This window comes from Prunus mume, linkage group LG1 (assembly GCF_029339155.1).
Source record: "Prunus mume cultivar Tortuosa linkage group LG1, ASM2933915v1, whole genome shotgun sequence".
NCBI classification, from domain to species: Eukaryota; Viridiplantae; Streptophyta; class Magnoliopsida; order Rosales; family Rosaceae; genus Prunus; species Prunus mume.
The window spans coordinates 10,673,718-10,696,309 of NC_142698.1; the positions used below are offsets into that span (position 1 = coordinate 10,673,718).

General features: G+C 36.8%; 3 protein-coding genes across 4 annotated transcripts; 1 reads left to right on the forward strand and 2 right to left on the reverse strand.

The window, feature by feature from the left end:
- Window positions 1-573: 573 nt before the first annotated feature.
- Window positions 574-9,667, reverse strand: LOC103335398 (nodulation receptor kinase-like). The gene is given in 16 exon segments (XM_008238403.2): window positions 574-1,105; window positions 1,334-1,466; window positions 1,824-2,013; window positions 2,123-2,191; window positions 2,268-2,394; window positions 3,156-3,382; window positions 4,386-4,558; window positions 4,663-4,734; window positions 4,832-4,903; window positions 5,765-5,833; window positions 5,937-6,035; window positions 6,400-6,550; window positions 6,663-6,806; window positions 6,809-7,128; window positions 8,176-8,704; window positions 9,131-9,667. Coding segments are annotated over 16 exon segments (2,799 nt in total). The 5' UTR covers window positions 9,225-9,667; the 3' UTR covers window positions 574-775.
- A 553-nt stretch (window positions 9,668-10,220) lies between these two features.
- On the reverse strand, window positions 10,221-13,724 carry LOC103335408 (endoribonuclease E-like protein). 2 transcript variants are annotated; one of them, XM_008238422.3, is made up of 7 exons: window positions 13,569-13,724; window positions 13,106-13,361; window positions 12,502-12,779; window positions 12,004-12,169; window positions 11,448-11,692; window positions 10,716-10,903; window positions 10,221-10,609 (listed from the first exon to the last, which is right to left on the reverse strand). In XM_008238422.3, the coding sequence occupies exons 2-7, from the start codon at window positions 13,296-13,298 to the stop codon at window positions 10,396-10,398; spliced, it is 1,284 nt and encodes a 427-aa protein (XP_008236644.2). In that variant the 5' UTR covers window positions 13,299-13,361; window positions 13,569-13,724; the 3' UTR covers window positions 10,221-10,395. The 2 variants fall into 2 exon arrangements, with proteins under 2 accessions (XP_008236644.2, XP_088900138.1); XM_089044012.1 differs by lacking the exon at window positions 13,569-13,724 and having other exon boundaries at window positions 13,106-13,398.
- Window positions 13,725-17,191: 3,467 nt separating this feature from the next.
- Window positions 17,192-22,381, forward strand: LOC103336026 (DNA-binding protein, putative (duplicated DUF1399)). Its single transcript, XM_008239065.3, is given in 11 exon segments — window positions 17,192-17,333; window positions 17,659-17,828; window positions 18,136-18,253; window positions 18,341-18,595; window positions 19,072-19,527; window positions 20,051-20,589; window positions 20,837-21,035; window positions 21,291-21,446; window positions 21,551-21,704; window positions 21,707-21,854; window positions 21,856-22,381. Coding segments are annotated over 10 exon segments (2,535 nt in total). The 5' UTR covers window positions 17,192-17,333; window positions 17,659-17,670; the 3' UTR covers window positions 22,208-22,381.
- Window positions 22,382-22,592: the final 211 nt, after the last annotated feature.

Consider the following 22,592-nt stretch of genomic DNA (forward strand, 5'->3'; position numbering starts at 1 on the left):
GGATTTTTGTCTCGGTTTTAGGTGCTTGCTACTTATAGTTTTCAAGATTGACTTTGGATCCTTTTATTATAAGAATCAATGAATTCATACACCCTCACTTCCTGTCTGTTTTGCTTACACAACTGACCCTCGTAATTTGATCAGACATGTGTTCAAGCTAACTCCTTTCCTTAGTATACATCCCCCCATCTTGCAAATTAATTAACAAGTGAAAATTGGGGTGACGGCTTTAAATCCAAGATCTATTGCAACCAGAGCTCCGTTACCGTGTTAGAAATTCACTAGACCCGTTCGGGACTGCTTATGTTAAAAAGAACTATACTCTAGAGAACTTTTGCTAGAAGTGCTTTTATTACCAGTACAGGGACATGGATTTTTTTTTTTTTTTTACAAATCCAAGTACTTTTGGAGAAGCACTTGCACTTTAAGTAATTTTCGTGGAGCATAATTTGGTACAATTATGAATTCTCAGTGACACATTTAAGAAGTCTAACGTTGAGACCCTATGATGCCTGCATATATTGCATTGGTTTTGGTAGGCTGTTCTCATCATTTATTAAAAGGGTCAAACAATGCAAAAGAAAGCCCACACCATTCTTCAGAACTATAATAGCGTTAAGTAGATTCCTTCACTGTAAGAAAAATATATTACACAAGAAGGCGCATAAATTCAAAAAGAGCATTTGGAAATTATCCTAATTTTCTCCTTTATCACTTATGCGAAGCAACAAAACAATCATTCATGAAGTGACGAAAAATCTCATAAAACCATTCACTATCTTGGCTCCGGAGGAGCCATTTGTGACAAAATAGGTGAAGGTTCTGAAGGAGAGGGTGATGGAATCCTTCTCTCCATGACCACAGAAAAGCGATTAGATCCAAAGCTCTCTATGGATCTCATGTATTCTGATGCGTTGTTCTCTATAATCAAAGCATCCTCCAGCTCCCGTACAATTTCAACCATGTTTGGTCGGGAAGCTGCGAAGGGCTCGATGCATGACACTGCCACCTCCACCACTCTCCACATAGCCTCTGCATGGTACGCTCCTTTTATGTTTGGATCAACAATCTCATCAATCTTTGATTCCCTTACATAGGATTTGGCCTGCATGCAAAGGTGTCTTTTTGTTAGTTTGCACTTATTGGATAATTACGCTATGCTTATTCACAATGATTTGAATCTTCGAGGGGGAAAAAGAATAGGAAAAATTTTCCGGCCAGTCTATCAAAATGCGGTGTCATGTAAGAGGTCATTGATCTTTACATAAAACATCAGACTTAGAAACAATATATGTATCAACATTCCCTGGATTCTAAACATGATCAAACATACCCATTCAACCAAGCTCCACTCGGGACGTGGCCTGTGTATGTTCAGAGGTTCCCGGCCGCTTACAATTTCAAGCAGAACAACGCCAAAGCTAAATACATCACTTTTAGCTGATAAATGATGGGTCATGTAGTACCTGAACAATACCAGATTGAGATTATTAAGTTCAGGTAAATGTTTTCTACAGTTTATGCTTTTTGCACTACCTGAAAACTTCAAGATGCAAAAAGTAGGAGACATTTTTAGCTTGTCCTGAATTTGTTCATGTACCTAGCGGATCCATGTCCATGTACATTCATCAAGGGTATGGTGACAGATTGACGTTGTATGTAGATGCAAGCTTAAACGTTATTTATTTTATTTAAATTGGCAGAGTGTTCTTGTAGTCCGACATCTCTACAGTCTACCAGTTCTGATTATAAACTAAAATAAGAAACTACAAAACCCAAAAACAATTCAAACCGAACAACTTAAGCTGAAGAAACAATCTTACTCTGGATCCAAGTATCCAGCTGTCCCTCTTACTTCCAGAGAAGCACAACTGTCACCTTCTTGGGGAGCATATTTTGAAAAACCAAAGTCTGCCACCTTGGCAGACATGCTATGATCCAGAAGAATGTTACTTGATTTCACATCCCTATGTATAATGCAACGCCCAGCAAAAGTGTGAAGATGCGTCAAACCTGAACAGTGAAAGTACTCTTCAAACCTTCTGATATTCAAAATGTTAATGGGAAAAGACGATGAACATCCAGTACATGAAAATAATATTGAATACTATATATAACTTGCCTCGAGCAGCACCAAGAGCAATTGACAGTCTGGTTGGCCAGTCCAGAATTTTTCTTTTTGCTGCTTCCCCTGTTAATTTATTTGATTTCAGTAACAATGAAAATCAAAAGGTATGAGTCCAGAGAAAGAGTGAGGTGACCAGTACCATAGAGGCGATCTTGTAGAGAGCCATTGGACATAAACGGATAAACTAGAATTTCTTGGTCATTTTCACAGCAATAACCAAGAAGAGGGACGAGGTTCTCATGGCGAATAGCTGAAAGAAGATTTAGCTGTAAAGTACATTAAAAGAATCGTCATTTCGCTTTTAAGGTATGTCAAAACATAACATGATAGTTCATCCACCAGTTAAGGAAAAAATAATAATAATTTCTTGATATGAGATAAACAGACAAGTTAAAGATCAAAGAATGATAAGCAATGATTTCCTACATTAACATGAATTGTCATATATTATAGTAGTTATCAGTACTTAATTACAACTTAAACCTCTACTAAAATCACCTAAAAGGACAAACTTGAAATAAAGAAAAACTACGATTGTTATGGCACCCCAGCCAAGGAGCATTTTCCCTGGAAATGCTTGAACCATGTAGGGGTTGCCTCTGGGGTGCAACACCCCAGCTGGGCCCTGCCCATCGGGGCATTGACATGGGCAGTGACCATGGCTACCACCACCATTCAAAACAACCCAAAATAAAGTGGGTTAGGATATAGGGGTAATCGGGAATATTCTTGGGTGGGGTGAGTAATGAACGCAAAGAAGTAAAAAATTGTAGGTGGTGGGAAAAGCAAATGTGAAAATAGAAAGATATTAAGTAATCTAGAATGCACAGGATGTGTTATATTTTATCTAATGGTAGCTGACTACAAATTTCCCTTCTCCACAAGGAGTGGGAGAATAGGAGTGATATTTCAAGTTCTGTGAGTCATATAAAATAGCTAAATCACATTAGATGATAACTGGACTGTTGCATAAAGTTATCAAAAGCTATGACCAAAAGTGCTCAAAAATGAAAATTGAATCTCCAACCTCATTCTCAAATTCCCGAGTTCCTTGGGTTGATGTTGCTGATCGAACCTTCACTGCCACTTCCTGACCATCAATTAAAGTTCCACGGTAAACAGACCCGAAACCTCCTTCACCTATCAATGTTTTATACCTTTGGGTCGCAGCCTCTATGTACTCAAGAGTAAATGTTTCTATGGATATTGACTTTAAAACCAGATCATCCATGCTGGGTAATGAGAAGATTAAATCTGCAGTTCAAGGATATCTTTATTCAGAGGCTACGTATTTTAGAAAAGCAAACTATATAATCTGCAAAACTTCCTCAACTAGCCTGACAATGTAAACAATGTGCTCACTTCATAGATCATAAGCACACCCAACAATTTTTGTTTATTGAATGTACAAGGGTATAATTGACATATATTTGTCTTTCATTCATCCCAACAGATATTGGATGCAAACTCAAAATTCTAATTCATGGTCACGCCTTCTATTTTATGCCAAGTTGCACATTTTCAAACACCACGGTGACATGATGATGCTAAATTACTTACACAAAAATTACATCCAAGTGTGATATATCCAGTAATTACTCTACAAACTATAGCAGAAAAGCTGTAACTACACATTATGTCATTGTATTGTGCCAATTTTACTTTCTTTTTATTTTCCCTAATTCAAGTGTGGTGCCAAATTAACTTGCAAAATCATGTCCCAAAACAAGCCAGCAAAAATTTGCATACTTCTGGCAAGTTTATATTAGACCGCACATGGTATAAACTGAATATATTTATACTTAAAATAACTTATTAATAATAGGTGTAATATATTTTGATTTTTACTAATAATGATTGTATAAGAAAATGCTTTGTCTCAAGATCTGTATGAAATTCCACATTTGTAATACAATTGAATATTTCATACCATGTATAGTTAATAGCATTAATTTTAATTTGATTCATTTCTTTTTTTTTTTATTCACAATTTTTTTTACATACTAGGCATTTAGTACTCTATAATCTGTGTAATGTGTGTTAGTATAATAATCTTGAAAATTGCAGGAATGGACATGAAACAAGAATCTGTGATGTCTTTTTATTGTTGTGGGGGCTACTTTTCCAGATTGGCAACCAACAATTGGAATTTGTATTTCTTACCGTTGAAGTCAAAAACCAAAATGAAATAACTGTTCCTAGAATCTTAGAAGTATGAGTGGAATACCATGAACAATATAACATGTAGTGCACTCACTCTTTGCCATAGGATGATGTATTTTCGCATCAAATTTTCCTTGAGGCAGAAATTTTTGTCTCCAAATGCAAAAAATTATCCCAGCTATAATGGTTAGTAGTACAGACCCAGATGCAGCAGCGCCAATGATGATTCGTCGTTTAGAAGATTCTAGAACACTGCAACTTCCATGGATGTAATATAGACATACACATTTCAGAATTTTTTTTTTTTAAATACTTTTAGTTATTCTTCAATTCACTAATTTTTTTTGAATTCATAGAGAATAAATACATACTCTGTGGTAAATTTTGAGCCATTGAAGCCGGAGGGAATTTTTTTTGCAACATGAGGGTTGCAGCCCAAATATCTGTGGATCAACCACATGCACATGAATATATGGTGGCATGTTTAATGCTATGTCACTAATTTCGTACGTGAAAACGAATATCGAAGTAAAAACTTACAGTGTTTCCAAATGAGGCAGTGAGATAAGAGATACTGGAATTGACCCCGAAAGATCATTGCTGCTCAGATCCCTGACAATATGAAGCAAACCAATCAAGAAGAAGAAAAAAAACTCGCAGGGGGTCATACAACACTCTCGCTGGAATGCTCAGAATACATAGAACTGAGGAGTACACAAAGAAAAGAATATGTGAAACCTTTAAAAAATAAAAAATTTGACCTCCAGTTTTTAACAATTTTTTTTGTTGAACTATAGAATCAGAACATCAAACATCAAAGTACAGTCATTATATATCCAGTAAATCAGACTGACTTCAATGGGTAGTTCCAAAACTAACTGACTTGAGAATTCAACCTATATGCCTTAAATATAGGATATTTCAGAAATTGCTCATGCGTTCCCATGCAAGTATAAAGACAGGAAATGCCAAGAAAAACTACAACTTGACATATGGACTTGTATAATCCTAGTAGATATTTCACAATTTGAGCGTGATATGTTTTCATGCAAGTATACAAATCGGAAATGTGTATGTGTGTCAGTGTAAATTCAGTATCAGCACAACAGATGGGGCGTTATCTTCCAAACTATGCCCAGAACAAGTCACTTGATCCATGTAAGAGAATGACACTTTCCTGCAGCTCCCGGCTGGATGAATGGATTAAGCCATTTTACAAAGCTTAATGCCAATGGCTCATGCAGGGTAATACTAGAGATTTTATAAGGTAACAGGTGTGGAGACCTTCCTAACATCACATAATGACCTTAAAGGAGCCTATCTAAGAAATGCAGGCTATTTGCAATTTTCATAATAATCCTTTCGGTGAACAAATATTGCATGTGTTAGTATTTCATTAGTGCAGTTGGATAGCTATTTATTAAATCGCGAACAGAAATTTCCATCAACGTAGGATTTGAAAGAGAAAATTACACTGAGATCAACAAGGAGGAAGGAAGAAATGCTGGAATATCGCCAGTAAAGCCATTGTGGCTGAGGTTCCTACATATCACAAACAAAAGACAGCAATGCATTGAAATTAGAGTTACAGTAAATCAATAGAATCCAACACTAAAAACCAAAAGGAATGGCGCTTTAACCATACAGGGCTATTAGGTAGGTCAGCTTAGTGATACTTGAAGGAACTGGCCCTTTAAGAATGCTACTTTGACCAGACCCTCTACTGATGCCAGAAGAAAGATCCCTGAAAGTTGTAATAATGAGCAAAGTTAAGCATGAAATACCTATAAGAAAGCAATAGTAATTATAATAGAACATTGAAATATAATGAATTATCAATTTTCCGTGAAATATGATACTTATCTACTTTTTACCTATTTTGCAATCAAAATTCTTTTCAATTTATGTAACAAAATTCAAAAAATTTACCCATTTGAACTTACGGTTTTCTTTTTTTATACAAGAAGTTGTACAATTATGATCTTTAAACCCCAAAGCATCTCGCCTAACTGAAAACTAGTATAATTCAATACAAACACTAAGTTGTCATGATTCCATCCAAGCCATTGGCAGAACTTTTTCAAAAGCAAGGAAAATAAATAACTTACAGTTTGGTAATGACAAGGTAACCATCAATGGCTGCACAAGTTATACCATCCCAGGGAACTGGAAGACATGGGTCTCCGGACCAACCCTCCCAAACTTCATTTTGTGGGTTATTCTTCAACAACTCATTCTTCACCTCCAAAATCACTTCCACTGAAGAAATAATGTGTCATAAGACAAAAGAAATAGTGAAGGCTAGAAAACCCACTAATTATTATAAACACCCAATTGGAAACTAGAAATTCTAGTGACAAACAAAACTTACCATCACTTTGGTTAGTCTCTTGAACCCATGGAAGCACCTGCAAGATCTCATAAGCATTGCAAAGGGGTCCATTTTCAGACCCAGGAGCCTTAACCAGTGTCAAATTGAGAAACCCATTTGCTGTGACAGTGAAAGCAAGCTCCTGTAGTTGGAGCCATTACCGGAGACATCAAATCTCGATTGTTTCAGCTCATTGTTGAGGTAAATATCAAACACCCTTTGCCCAGGTTGAACTGTCTGGTTGACCTCATAAAGGTAGAGGAACATAAGGTACTGGTAGCTTGTTGTGGAAAGGCCATTGTGAAGAATGACCAATTGGTCTGAAGCCACCAGAGCTGTTTGTAGGACTCGCACGCTCACACTGGCGTTGCCGGAGATGAAGACATTGGTGGTTATAAGAGAGGTTCCACTTCCAAGGTCACTTGAATTTGAAGTCCAAATTCTGTCACTTGTGTCATTTGGGTACCTGAAAATTAACGAGGCCTGATATTAAATTTGTCTCGCTCTTTGGGTTGATTTCAATAGGCCCTTTGAAAGCGGAGTGGGGCCAATTGAGGCTCATAGAGGAGCCGGGTTCCACCAATTGATTTTACTTCTTTAAAAAAAAACTACAAGGAGATGATTTCTCACACACACTACCGGTGTCACGGATTTGAGCATGAGACTACTAATTTGCAAATCAATGCTTTTTTTATTGAACTAGACTACGTTGGCCCAATTCATTTTACTTTAGAACTATCATACTACACCATTATTTTTTTTACGCCAATCACATGACATATTTCCTTTTTCAAGTGCTTTATGCTTCTAATAGAAGTGCGTGAAAATTTTCTTATGAACATGAATGCTTCTTATAAAAACTCTCCCAATGGGTAACTAATGATGTTGTGCGAGAAGTTCATCTAAAGTTTTGACCTTTTATCACATAGATGTATAAATTAATTGACTATTGAGAACGTGTGGTACAATGCGTGTCTTACAATGCTTGGTATGACACATTTGAATTGGATATAATAAAATTTCCTATACAATTTAATGTGTAAAATCATACGCATAATAAGTATTAAAAAAAATCATAGATGTTATATTTAAACAAGAAAAATTGCACATTTGTGACATGAGAAGAGACAGAATTTGTGTAAGATTTCCACATGCCATTATTCCTTTAATCACTATTACAATATTATTCATTCCCAGATGCATGTCAGCATCTCACAAGTCACATGCAACACAAAGTGAGAGCAAGACTGCATTGGGCAGTATAAGAAGTATAAATGCTAGTTTTTCTACTTTGGTTTGGCATAATTTGAAATTTTGAAGTACTCTCTCCTGTTAGATAAATGTAAACTAGCAAATTAAGGTATGCTTTTGGATTTGGGTTATTGAGTTTTGGGGAGCCAATTTTTAATTTCATTCTTTTCTTATGGTCATAATCCATCTTAATTAGGCCATTTATGTTTCTAATTTTGATTCATTCCTTGGGTTTAAAGAAATCAAGTTCTAGAAAGCATACCTGATCTCCTCTTTTGAAGTTGCATATTTAACTCTTGCAACCAGTTTCAGAACACTTGAAGGGAAGTCTTGTAGATATTTTTTCAAGCCATGCAGAGGCCTCAACTCAAGCTCTGAAATATAAGGAGCTCCTCCCTTCCCATTCACCAAGCAGAAGTAGGTCAAGTCCTCAGTGGCTCTCAAAATTCCTTCAACCACCACTGAGTCCTCAGATGAATCTACTACACCAATTGGGGTCACTCCAACTGAAACTGAGAAGTTAAAGTGTGAGCCCCAAAGAGGTCCAAATAGAAATGTGCCCCTTATCAGATAGTCTTCACCCTTTGTTGTTGATAGCTTATAACATCTTCTCTGACCTGAGCCTTGGTAAAATACTCTGGTTCTGTTGTAACCAGAATTGTTTACCACTGCCTTAACTGAAGTGTGGCAGCCTCTGTTATTAGGGAACTGATTAAAGTCTGATATCCAGTTAATGTTTCTACTATCCTTATAATCTGATTCGGCGCAGCATGCAATGCTCACAAAGCTGCCTGCATAATACAGCAGAAATTAAATTAGATCTTGTTAAGAACAATCAAGATATAAGTGTAACCAAATTTTGAGAACCCTAGTCTCGCATCTCCGAAAGGATCTCCCTTGACATAACGGTTAGGTGACTGATCTCCATGTTGAGATCAACCACTTTCAATGGTTTTGAATTTTAGTAGATTAGCAGACCATATATGAGACTTTTTTGTTGCAAAGTTACAAGAGATCATGACTCATTTCCCACCTAATTTCTTGACCATATCATAAGGTTAGAAACTGAACCCCGAAGAGAAGAGATCTGGATGAAACTTAATATAGTTAAAATTAATCTAGATTGAAGTACAAAATCTGATTAAAAAATAAATTAATGCCTTATTTAATTTTGTTTCTTTATAAATTATGATCATAAGTTTTATTTACATGCTTACCTTCATCTGCAGAAGTAGGTCCAGAAAGAATGAAGAGGCAAATGATGAAAAACTCTATTAGCCTTAAAACCCAATAATCTAATTCCTTCATCATCCTTTTATCTTAGGCCGAGGTCTCCCCATTTGGCTATCAAACACATAACCAAACCAACATATGTGACTTTTTTAAATTCCACCAACTACCAAAACAAATACCCTTCTGAATTTCATGAAACTCAACCTCTTCCTGCCTTGTAATTCCTCACCTCATTCTACTTGACACAAAACCTTCAACTAATTTGCTCCAACAAATTAATTAGATGCAGTAATTGAAACAAAAGCATCTTGATCATGACTAAAAAATTCAAGCATGTGACAAAAGTACTATAGCACAGAAAATATGAATCTTGGAGCTTTAGAGACAAAAGAGCATCAAAGGGTCAGAAGAATGGGAGAGGGAAAGAGATCTGGGAATATGGTTTGACTTGCAATGTGGGGAGCAGTGCAGAACCGCAGAACAAGGAAGAAGAATGAGTGTTTCTGGATTAGAATAATACAATGTTTAATCACAATTATTTAAAACATTTAATTATAGTTTTTCATCTAGTGGTGGATCAAGTTTATTATTAATTCTACAATTAACTCAAATGGTTTTTTTAATAACAAGGCGGAGCAACCCTTCGTCTCTCTCCTTGTCTGTTACCATGGACGCAACATCACAGAAGATTGGATAACTCCTTGGGTATTAAGGTTAGAGTAGGTCACGAGTTCAATTTTCTGTCGTAATTTTTTTTTCCGTTTTCTCTCATGCATTTTTTTTTCATAAAAAGGAGGACTAAAGTCGAGCACAAATATTATTCATCCACCACCCACCATTCAATAAAAATATTAACTGACATCTAGGGACTTGGGTAAAAAGGAGGACCAAAAAAAACATAAAATACCACCCTCCTTGGTATTATTACTGAAGACTAGGTTGGCTTGATTGTTGGTTTGTTCCACCAGCAAGCAGCTAGTGGGATAGGTTAGATTCAGAACTAGATTTTACCTTGTATTTTGTATTGAGACATTTTGTTTATTTATCGTTTTGGTTTGGTTTCTTTTAAAGAAATAAATAAATGGCACTCAAATTTCTATTACATCCTCTCAAGTGTCAAAACAGAGCCAAACTAAGAAGATGGAAGGATGGCATGATGCCATAGTTGACTACTCAGCTTCTTTGTAAAACTAAGATCCTTCTCCCACATGAAGATAGCAACCCGAAATAAAGCTGTCACTAAAGTACTTCATAATTCCTCTGGTTTGGTATCCTCTGTTTGAGACTTCTGATCTGTGCTTCGTTCCAAATATTCCTCTTCAATAGTTTCCTTGAGGATGAACAGCCTTTGTATAACCACAGGCTGAGTCATCTGCTTGGCTTCCCTAATGTCAGTTTCTTCCGCATTTAGATGGTATGCATCAAGCATGATCTTAATCCACTTGTGAAGCTCTTTGGGCGTACTGCTCAACCACAAAGTGGAAAATACAGGACATGTTACATTGCAAAAATATAACAGATATTGCTATTGCCCAAAAAAATATCTGAAGAAACAAGGGGCTCTCTTACGTGTATACGGCTTTGGGGTCCTTGGCTTCAGGTCCATCACCAGGGGAGAAGGCTGTTGCCAATGCCGAGAATCTCTCTTCAGGATCTGTAATGTTCAGCAAATGCTTGAGTAGTTTTATTTCTTTTGGGGCAATGCTCCTAAGACTGCTTTTTGTGGCTTTGTACAAATGATACATTATGTCTTTGACCTGCATTAAGACATCAAATCTTCAGAATACAAGGAAGGGCAAGCATTTGAGCACATGAAGGCAAACATAATATTGCAGTAAAGACTATATAATGGCCGAAGCTTGGGTTAAAGAAGCCAGAGTTGCTTGATGCCCTAGTAGCTTCAAGAGAACACCAATAGAAGAATAAAATTATTTTGTAGGAGTTGTGACAGGACAAACGCAAGCATGTATACATGTCTTTAACGCTATTATTTTCATTTCTTCAAGTGCTTCTATGAAAAAGGTAGCATCTCAAGTCATTCTAAATTCTAATAATACTTGATAGTTTTCAGAGAAAACATTCAGGAGTATCTTACTGTAGCTTCTATAATGACATACACATTAATACCTCAGAAATAATTGAATAAATCCATTGCTTGGTTTTTTCTTTAAGCATTTTCTAACCATTCTAAGAATAACTGCTAATTTATCCTTCCCATGTGCATCTGTGACACATTGATGGGTTATGAAAAATATCCTGTAATCCAACATAAGCTCATCAATACAAGGTTGTTGACCATACCTCATTCTTCATCGTTGTGGACTCCTTTGCAGAAGCCCAAGCACTGTTTATCAATAATACCAACGAAGAATCAAGCTCCTTTGCCTTGGCAAGGCTTTTAATCTTCTCACATGCTACGTCAACTGAAGGAGAATTTAGGATGTCATCAAATTTGGCCTGAGCAGTATCTAATGTCTCCACATATTCCAGCGTGTTATCATAAGCACTGACGGCAGACAAGCATCTAGCACCCAGCCGGGCCATTGCTGCTCAAAGTTGAGACAATCATATAAGATAGGTGAACAAGCTACAAAATTGATCTCTAGATGGAAAATGGAATCTGTCATTGTCAGTAATTAAAGTCCAAGACGTAAATTGTACATCATATTTTTCCACCCATAGTCACACAGGTCAGAGTTTTGCAACAATTTGTGAAACTTCTTAGTGTATTTGAAAAGTATAATGAAAACCAGAGACACTCTCACAAGTTCATGTAGGTCAAAATCAGGTCATCAGCAATTGTTTCACGAAAATAATCCAAATACAAACTTTGAGATGATTGAGCATGTTCAATTACCATCACGATCTTCCAAACTATCATAAACTTCTGAAAGTAGGTTAAGGTGGCGAAAGAATTCCTCTGTGAAGTCTTTACGCCTCCGTGCAACTAATGCATTAACGTCAGTTGGATTGTCTTGTATCTCCTTCAGAAGTTCACTGTGCCTTTCCATTTCATCATCAATCTGCAATGCTCACTCCTGATCAAACATAACCAAAAGGACCTCTAAACACAAACAAGCATATGTTTACAAGAATCTTTACCCTTTCTTTCAGATGTTTGGTAAATAGTAGAAAAAAGGGGAATTAAGTGTTTAATCTCATTAAGTTCCATTACTTGGGACCTGGAAAACTAAAACCACTGCTAAATCAAAAACAATACTTATCTAATTTGGGGTCTCCAAGGTAACAAAAGGCATAGCTTCAAAAAATTTGTTCTTCCTTTAGTTCCCTACTTATAACAGAAACAAAGAAATATCAATATAACTAAAATAACACGATAGAGACATTTACATACCTTCTTCACCTTTCTCCCCAAAGAGGTAAACTTTTCTTTCATAGTTGGATCACCCTCCATATCTGCCCGTGTCCTACACCGGTTATAAAAGCTTTCCCTATATTTCTCCCAATCCTCCCTAAATACCAAAAGTTTCCTCCATTCCTTTGCCCTGGGCTTCTCATTCATGAAAACATCAATTATCTTATCACAAAATTGAGTCATGGTGTAACCCTCAGCAACTTCAACCTCTACTTGCTCTGCCACTTGGGCAGTGGCTATGTTACTTGCTTGAGGACCTGAAAATAGATTCCCATTTTTAAATTCTAAACAAACCCAAAATAACAAACAACATATTCTAACCATTACCATTGTTCAATTGCCTATGGGGGAAAATGAGAAGGGTAAACCAACAAATTAAAATGCTGATCTTGAGCTTTTTTTTGGGTTTTAAAAAACTTTAAAAACCCACCACAACCAGCTAAATTTAGTGGCAAATGTAAATAGAGGTTCTTACTCTCTCATTCTTTCTTTCTTTCTTCTTCAACAACCAAAGTAAGCTCAGAAAAGAAAGATAGGCTAGGCAGTACTGAAAAAAAATGAACGAAGGTGATAAAGTACTTACTGGTTGTGGGGCTTGACTGGGCTGCCCTTGTCTTTCTTCTGTGCTTGGACTTAAGAGAGGCAAAGGATATGGGTGGTATTAGAAGGGTTGTTGTGGGCAGATTTTCGTTGAGTCGGAAGAAAGTTGTGGCGTCGAAGAAGATGGAGGGCTTGGTTATGGAGTTTGAGAGCTCTAATGCCATGAAATTGCTCATGGTGTTCCCTCGCTGCTGCGCGCTTTGGAGCAGAGAAGAAGTGGATGAGTGTAGCAGCAGTTACTGATAAGATTAAAGTGATAATTAGTGAGAGCTTGATACAGAGAGGCCGTGTTGAGTAGATACACAGAAACCACTTCGGCGTCGTTTCGACTCATTTATGCCACCAGCGTAATTTATAATTAAGGGTTAACGACAAAAAACACCCTGCAGGTTTGTGGGTTCTCAATATGAATCCAAGGTATCAATTTTATCAATTTACAACCTTACCTTTACAACATCGTCCAATTTCATCCTTCTGTTAAGTTGATTGTGTGGTCAATCGTTAAATCTTGACGCGTCTACTGTGGGACCTATCTAATAACCCAAAAAATTTATATAAAATAATAAAATAACATAAATTTAAAAAAGAGTGGTAATTTCCTCTCATTTTTCTCTTATTTTATCAACTTACACTTCTTTTTTATAACTAAAAAGGAGTGTAAGTGAATAAAATAAGTGAAATCATTGCCCTTAAAAAAAAATCAACTTAAAAAATCTCAGCCCTTCTAGCTCCATATCGTCATCCACACCCTCATCTTCCTCTAATTCCTTCCTTTTTCTCTCTTCTACTCGTGTTGGTTCTTCTGCAAGGCCTCAAAATCACCAACATAATTATACCCAGTAGAGGCTGATGTCGCCTGCGTAGCCATACTTGTGAAAAGTATTGTACTGCTTATCGAAGACGAAAGGTTCAATAGAGGCGTCCTTAACGAAGTCGAGCTTGTGGTTGCGCATGACCCTGGGCGATGCCGTCCTTGGTGTAGGGATAAGATGGGCCGTATATTGGGGCCCATAGTTGGTCATAGGAGGAGTTGAAGCCGACGATGTGTTAGGGTTGGGTCAATTGGCCTACTCAAAGATCGTTGGCCAGCAACCACCTTCAGGGCCAGCATCGTGCCGTCGACATTGGGCATCGCGGACTTGGCGAGGAGGAGCCAAGGCGGTGAAGTGTATAGGGACGATGTTGTTGAACTAGAGTTTTGGTTTTGCTGCTCTGGCTCGTTCAATTCTTCGTCGTTTTGATTAGAATAGGCTCGGAGAAGATCCGTTCATATAAAAAAGGGATAACCCTAAACCCCCAAATTTGGTCCTTGTGTTGAAAATTTGAGACTTTATTCATGAATTCGAAAGGCAAGCACCAAAGGGTGTGGATGACGATATGGGTCCACAGTAGACACGTCAACATTTAACGATTGACCACACTATCAACTTAACAGAATGATGAAATTGGACAATGTTACAAACGTAAGGGTGTAAATTGATACTCTCGGGTCCATATTGAGAACCACCCCAAACGTCTTTTGTCGTTAGCCCTATAATTAAAAATCTATAGGAAATTTGCATAAATGCGACTTTCAATTTGTACTATTAACCACCTAAACTTTGCAAAGTGTAGTGATTTACCTTTTATTATAATTCCGTAAAAAATTTCCGTTAAATAAAGTCACAATGTTGAACCTATGATATTTTTTAAAGCACATTTTCAGCTTTTACATGTTTTGATTGATCAACTAAATTTCTCCAGAAAAGCTTATGTGCATATCTTTGAGATAAGTCATCAAGTGTTCCATGTTTACTTGGTGATTTATCAAATACTTTCATATTGCATTCATTTGTATGTTCAGTGACTCATACGGTTAAGGGCACCAAGACTGTGGTGGTGGTTTTCTTCCGGCGAGCTTGAAACAATCGTGACCAGTATTGTATTTAACATAAGGAATGTTGAAGATCATCCCGTGACTGAAGTTGAGTTATGAAGAAGTCGGTAAACATTATCTAGAATGTGTCTAGGATAAGTGCTTGTGTACTTCTTGTAATCATCGTTCTATAGTGGATTTTTGTTGGACTGAGAAGTCCCGTGGATTTTCCCAGATATGAGGTTTTACCACGTAAAATAATTCTCTAAGTGTTCCTTTATTTTATGCTTAGTACGTTTCATGATTGATAAGCCATATCAATCCTACTATTGAAGTTTATTTTTTGTTTATTAATTATAATCTTAAATTGCCCTATTCATCCCCTTCTTGGCATTCTTAGTCATCCTATAAGTAATTTCAGCACTCTTTTTTTTTCTTTAAGTCTGAGAACTAAGCACTCTTGTACTGCGCCTATTTGGTGATTGGTACTGCGCCCTTCTTTGTACTACAAGCAAAGCACCTCTAATTTGTGTCGTGCACGGAAAAAACAGGAGAAAGATATAGAGCAAGGTTAGCATGCACACAGACAGTCTCACCTTATATAAAAAAACAAAACAAAAAAAGTTGCATACGCATGGCGTGATGGGCATATTTTGCATGCGGTTTCTATTTGTCTGTTTCAAAATTGGAAATTAAGCTTCATTCTAGCAGCTATAACTCCCATGTCTTTTTAGGTCATTCCTTTTGCCTTTTTCATCACCTTGTAACAGAAGCGAGAAGAAAGCTGGCCCGCTGTTGTTGGGAAGTGAAATTACATAATTGTACATAGGGACTAAATTTGTATATATTATTATTATTATTTTTGATATTTAGGAATTATTTATGTTATCGGTTTCTGATATATACACACGTATGTTGCCCCAACCAGAATTTAGATTAAGGACTTGTGGTTGAAGATTGGCTACCTATAAATTAATCATTAGCTAAGAGATATACATAACATCTTGAGATGTTGAGATGTATGCTCACTTATTGTTATACCTAACCATTTCTTTAATTACTAATCACTCTGCAAAATGCTTTTTGCTTAATTTAATAATTTTTAGTCAACGGAGTATAGCTCAGTAGAAAAATATATTGAATTGCAAATCAGTAGTCTCATGTTTGAACCTTAATAGTGTGTGTGCGTGAGCAACCATTTTTCCCTTATAGTTTAGACTATTGTGTTTTTTTTTATATAAAAAATATACACTATCAAACACTTGTTGAATGACTCTTTCCATCTTTATAAGGTTTCTAAAAGTCCACAAGAACCTAAGTTGGAAAAAAATGGAAGCTCGTGAGCTTGTTCTAAATTTCTACACTTCAATTAACATTTAAAGGATTAGAATAATATACAATCAATGTGATTTGTTATTTGCAAACTTGAGTATAGATCAGTTGAATAGGATAGTAGGTATGTCTCTCTTACTCGAATTCAAATCTCTTATCCCATAAAAATGATTTTTTTTCCTTTTTGAATGACACTTGTTTTTTGTTTTTTGTTTTTTTTCTGAATGATATTTAAACAACTTAATTTTATTGGAAAAAGTCCCATATTGAAGTCCTGTGCACGAGCTCATCACAGTCGTTTAATAAATATAAAAAGTGGCCTCTAAATGACCTTATGCATTAACTTGTTCATATGAGACGAATAATAATTAGGGAAATTTACCATTATACTCAATATAAGGGTTCAAATTATTAAAAATTTCTATATGAAATGGACTTTAAAAATACATCCAAAACTCATTTACGACATAATAAAGAGACTTTTAACTTCTTATAAATTACAAAACTGTCATCGATTTCTTAAAACAAATCTAACCTCAAAACCTCATATAAAAAAACTCAAAACACTTAATAAGGCATCAAAGTAATTTAATAATCAAAATTAAATTCAATAGGACCATCTGTCATTTTTGAGATTTTTTTTTTAGTTTGTTTATAAAAATTAAATAGTATAGGGTCTATATATATCATTAATGCTAATAATGAGTATATGACTAAATATCTCTAAGTAAAAGCGCAAATAGAGAAAATACTAGTCAGCTGGTAATTATCTGAAACATAAAGGGTATTTCTGTCTTTTAAAAATAACTTGTACTATGTATAGGACGATCCTCCGTGTACTATTCCAAATTCCTTACTATAAATATCTGATCGAAAATCTTAATTTTGTAGTAAATTGTAATAAGAAGAACAAAGCCGAAGAAGCTTAAAAAAAATCAGTCTTCAAATTGCGCGTAACAACTCTCCGGTGGAGAAAGTCAAATTTCCGGTGAACTGGTCAAACTTAGGCTTCCAATCCTTTCTGGTAATTCAAATTGGCAGTTGATGTTTTGAAGCTCTCTCTATTTATTTTCAAAGCTGTTTTTTTTATTGTTTGTTTGATTTCTCCTATCGGCGGTGATTTTCGTGTTAATTACTAAGTGAATAAACAAAAAATGGAAAATTGAGATTCTTGGCAAGCTTGTGTGCATGAATTTTATGCTTGCTCTTTACTGTGGTTATGCGTTGACTCTGTGTTATTTGCTTTTGAATTTCAAGAAATCTTGAAGCTTTCTATTTCTATTAGATTGATGATGAGAAATGGAAACTACAATTATGAAGGTACTGAAATTTGGTGTTCCTTTTGTTAGAGAAACTGAGAGATGGAGAAGGAACAAGAGGTTGAGTGGATCAAAGCTCAGAACATTGGCATAAGCATAGACCTTGTGGCTGCAGCCCAAAAGCAGCTTCTGTTTCTTGCTGCTGTAGATAGAAATCGGTTTCTATATGAAGGGCCTGCTCTTGAAAGGGCAATCTATAGGTACACATCCTGTAGATTTGGTTCAGTTCTTCAGTTTTTGGGTGCATTAGATTCTTGTGCAGTATCAGTACCAGATCACATGTTTTGTTTTTCATTTTTAATATTTTAATATTGTTTTCTGGTTTCCCATTGTTTTCAATTCTGGTTGTTCTATTGTGGTGGAGTAAGGAGTATGTTTTTTTTTTTTGGATAGCTAATCGGGTTTGTTTTATAGTCTCATAAAATGATAATCTATTTGTGTTTTCAATTGGATTTTCATTGTGGCATTTGATCTTTACACTTCATGTTCCAAAAATTCTATTTTCAGGTATAATGCTTGTTGGCTTCCGATGCTTGCCAAATATTCTGAGTTCCAAATTTCTGAAGGACCTTTGGTTGTACCTCTTGATTGTGAATGGATTTGGCATTGTCACAGACTAAATCCAGTAGGCTTCTCTGAACTGTTATAGTCCTGGTTATCTTTGTTTGATGACTTGAATTGCTAAGCTTAGTGTCTTTGGTTTGTTATTCAGGTTCAATACAAGACTGACTGTGAGAAACTTTATGGAAAGATCCTTGACAATTCTAATGTGTTATCCTCGGTTCAAGGCTCTTGTAAAGGGCAAACTGAAGAAATTTGGAATAGTATGTATCCAGAAGAACCCTACAACTTAGACTTAAATAAGGCATTGTCAGAGGATATATCTGAACGGATTTCTGGACTTGAAAAATGCACCAAATATGATCTGATTGCAGCTGTTAAAAGACAGAGTCCTTTCTTTTACCAGGTAATATGAGATTGCAGCTAATACATTGGATAGAATACGTGTGTTGAGTTATCAAGTGTTAACAGTAATATGTCTTGGAATGAAGTGCTTATATGGTTCCATATTATCAGTATAAAAGGAACTATCATTTGGAGTACTTTTAGATTGGAACACATTCTTAGAGTCTTATTTGGTGTTGTGAGGCCATCGAAAGATTTCCTTATGGTAACTGGATGCAAGGAGAGTTTAGATAGTATGCTATTACCTGCATGCATTTCAAATTCAAGGGTCGAAAGAAGCATTGTGCAATTATCATACATTTTAAATTTAGTTGCATAATGTATTATATAGAGATTATCCTTCTTTCACATAACACCTGTAGCCACAAATAAACACACCAAGACCCACCCGAATGATTCTCCCCTCTAACTTTCCATTGTTCTTTTTTCTGTTTCTGTGCTTCTTCTGGCTTACCTGCCTTTTTGTGTTGTTGACAGGTATCCAGACCCCATATGAACCATGATGTATTTCTTCAAGGGGCTGTGGCTAGGTATAAAGGGTTTCTTCATCTAATCAAGAGAAACAGAGAGAAGTCTCTAAAACGTTTTTGTGTTCCCACATACGACGTTGACCTTATCTGGCATTCTCACCAATTGCATCCTGTATCTTATTGTAAAGACCTGAATGAACTACTTGGCAAGGTATTGGAGCATGATGACATGGACTCTGACAGAACTAAAGGGAAGAAACTTGATGTTGGGTTTTCTGGAACTACCAAGCAATGGGAAGAGGCCTTTGGTACAAGGTATTGGAAGGCAGGGGCCATGCATAGAGGCAATGCTCCATGTCCTGTCACAACCACACCTTACAAATCTAGCATGATGAGCAAGGATGTAGTTGCATCCACCGAGTATCAGAAAGTACTTCAGCTTCCAGAGGTTAAATTTGTGGAGGTAGATTTCTTTACCTCGCATGCTTTCTTTTTCCCTTTTATATTCCTTGTAATCAGGAAATACTATAGAAATGACATGAAGAGATGCCTTGAATTTAAACATGGAACTTAGTCTACAGCTTCCTCTTACTTATGGATTCTCACTTTAGAAGTTGACTTCATGAAAAGCACATGAGGACTCCTGATCAGTGCGCTTGTAGATTTAGAAATGTTTCATCATTTCATTGGTCGAAACCATAATTTACATGTAAAGATTGAATACTTCACCTCCAGTGAAAATTGAGAACCGAGATTAGTACTTTGAGCAAAATTTGGGCATGCTTTTGAATTGAATGTGTTGATATATAAATGAGCACCGTAGCTGGCTTTCATTTCTGTTATATGTTTATACTTTTGAGGCAATGCTCATATAAGTGAGTACCTTTTTTTCTTTCAGATGTTAAATAAGGACACAGGCTGCCTCCTACCTGAGCCAATTATACTGTAATTATTTTTCCTAAGCTGTTTCCCTATTCGTTTTCCAGGTCCTTTTGGAGTTTGTTGAAGTTAGGAACTTACCAGAGGGACACAAAGGAAGTCTCTTTGTCTCATTTAGTAAGACCCAACATGATCTATTCTTTCACGCTAAGCGGAGACTGAGTATTTTGTCCCAGTCTGGAGAGAAACAGGTTGCTTGTTTCCAGTGTGAACCTACTGGAGAGCTGCTTTTTGAACTGATATCCCATTCACCTTCACACTTACCGATGAAAAAGACATATAAAACATTGGGTTCTACTTCATTCTCTCTTCAAGACTTCCTGATCCCACTCTCTAAATTAGATGCAGAAAAATGGTTGGAGGTGGTGCCAACTTCTGGAAATGAGAACTCGAAACCAATCTACCTTCGGATTGCTGTGTCATTTACTGTTCCAGCCTTAGCACAACATGCACTCCACATGGTTCGTTCTCGGCCATTGTCCAAAAATTCTTGCTTCCTGCCCTTTCTTGGGAAGGATCAAGATGCTAAGAATTTCACACATGTGATTGATGAAACTGGCACAAAGCTTATCAGTCTGCAAATTAGGTATACATGTTGTTGTGTGCATGCATTAATGTGACGAATTTCACGCATGTGGTTCCCTCTCTCTCTCTCTCTCTCTCTCTCTCTCTCTCTCTCTCCACTGGAATGGAAACTTATACACATGTAGTATGAAAGTATGTTCAGAATGATAATTGCTTCTCATGCAGCTTGTGAATGTTTTTGCGTTTTATGATGTATTCTGAAGCTCTGACCTTTACTTTGTGCCGGCTTGGATGGATTCTATTTACAGGCATCCTGAAAAGGAAAATCCAAGGGCAAACACCGTTCTTAAGAAAGAGGTGATTGGAATTACCAAGTCTGGAAAAATATCTACTCTTGCAGAGTCTGTAGGGACTGGATGGTCTTTGATGGATTCTCACTGGTTCCTTCACCCTAAAAAAAATCCCAATGGAGATGGCCACCTCTTTGTTCTCCAGGGAAAAAATATGGTATGCATTCATGATCCATGCGCTTATGTATTTCCAAGTCACATTGTAATTGTAGAGCTTTTTAGTTTATTTTGGTGCCGTCATACACATACATGGATGGGCTCTTCAACAGATATAACGTTCTCTTGGTCATTGTTATTACCCGCTAGCGTGCCCAGTAATGTTTTGGAGATATTGGAGTGCTTCATCTCGGTATGAAGATAAATTGCTGAGATGGAATACTAGATTATGCCTCCTAATTAGCTCTTGGTACAGGTCAAATTATTCCGCGGAAGAAAGCTGGACTATGAATCTAAACATTGTGAGAAACATAAAAGTGAACAAGAGTTCATGACCTTGGTTGAATTCTCTGCTGAAGATCCTTACGGCAAAGCAGTGGCATTGCTTGACTTAAAATCCGGATTTGTCCAGGTACTGTATGATCAGTTCCCTTATTTATTTATTGTCGGATCACTTCCCTTTGATTTGTCACAGTTAATTAAACACTTAACTTATTTTACTTCAAAATTGAACAGGTAAAGGAAGAATCGATGCTAGTTCCTGGGATCACGTTGGCTTTCATATTTTGCGATATGCTAAAGAAGGAAGGATATGATGGCTTTTCTTTTAATGCGAAGGAGATAGGTAGTGTAGCTGAAGAAATTAATGAGAATCATGGGAAGGCAAAACAACCAACTTGACCTCTTCAGGAGTGACCGAAGGAGGGCTGAATAATGAGGTGGCTGAAGATGTAGTGATGCCGAAAAAAGGTGGAGGCTGTGGTGCAGGATGTGGCAGTGGGTGCGGAAATGCAATAAGGAGTGCCTCTGCTGGATGTGGCGGGTTGTGGTTGTGGTGGAGGATGTGGAAGCTCGGTGAAGAGTGGCGGCTGTGGAGGGTGTGGTGGAGGTGGTGGTTGTGGTGGTGGTTGTGGTGGCGGATGTGGAAGCATGCTGAAGAGTGGTGGCTGTGGTGGCTGCGGTGGTAGTGGTGGATGCGGTGGTTGTGGTGGTGGGTGTGGAAGCATTCTGAAGAGCGGTGGCTGTGGTGGCTGTGGTGGTGGAAGGGAAAACTTATTCAAGGGCAGAGGTTCTGGTGATAAATCTGCTCATGCAAACACATCCGGTAACTCATTCGCTAATGAACACCCAAACGAAGCAGCCACTTATGTGAATGAGGTAGCCGTTGCTTGATTCCCAAGCAACCCGGAACATCAGCATGATGAAATTACATGCATCATAATAAAGTTGTATGCAGCGCTCACACTTCTTGTATGCTCCATTGTCAATCCTCAAGTTCTTGTTTTTCTATCATCTATTGTGTTGTAAATTGTATCATATGAAATAAAATACAGCGTTATAATTGCACATATATCCATTCCGTTTGAACTCTTGTGCTCTCCGGATTGCATTGCATGTGTATTTTTTTTTGGGGGCCAAAGTTAGGAATGGAAATGGGGAAACTCGCACACATCAAAGGTCTGATCCAATCCAACTAACATCTGATTGATAGGTTATATGTAAATTGAGCCCATTGATAGGTTATATGTAAATTGAGTTGAATATTTTGGAGTACAAA

Coding starts and splice junctions, on each gene's coding strand:
- LOC103335408 (XM_008238422.3), bottom strand. CDS start 13,298: ATGAGCAATTTCATGGCATTAGAGCTCTCAAACTCCATAACCAAGCCC. Junction 12,170..12,501: donor TGGGGAGAAAGGTGAAGAAG/GTATGTAAATGT, acceptor TGAGCATTGCAG/ATTGATGATGAAATGGAAAG. Junction 10,610..10,715: donor GACCCCAAAGCCGTATACAC/GTAAGAGAGCCC, acceptor GTGGTTGAGCAG/TACGCCCAAAGAGCTTCACA.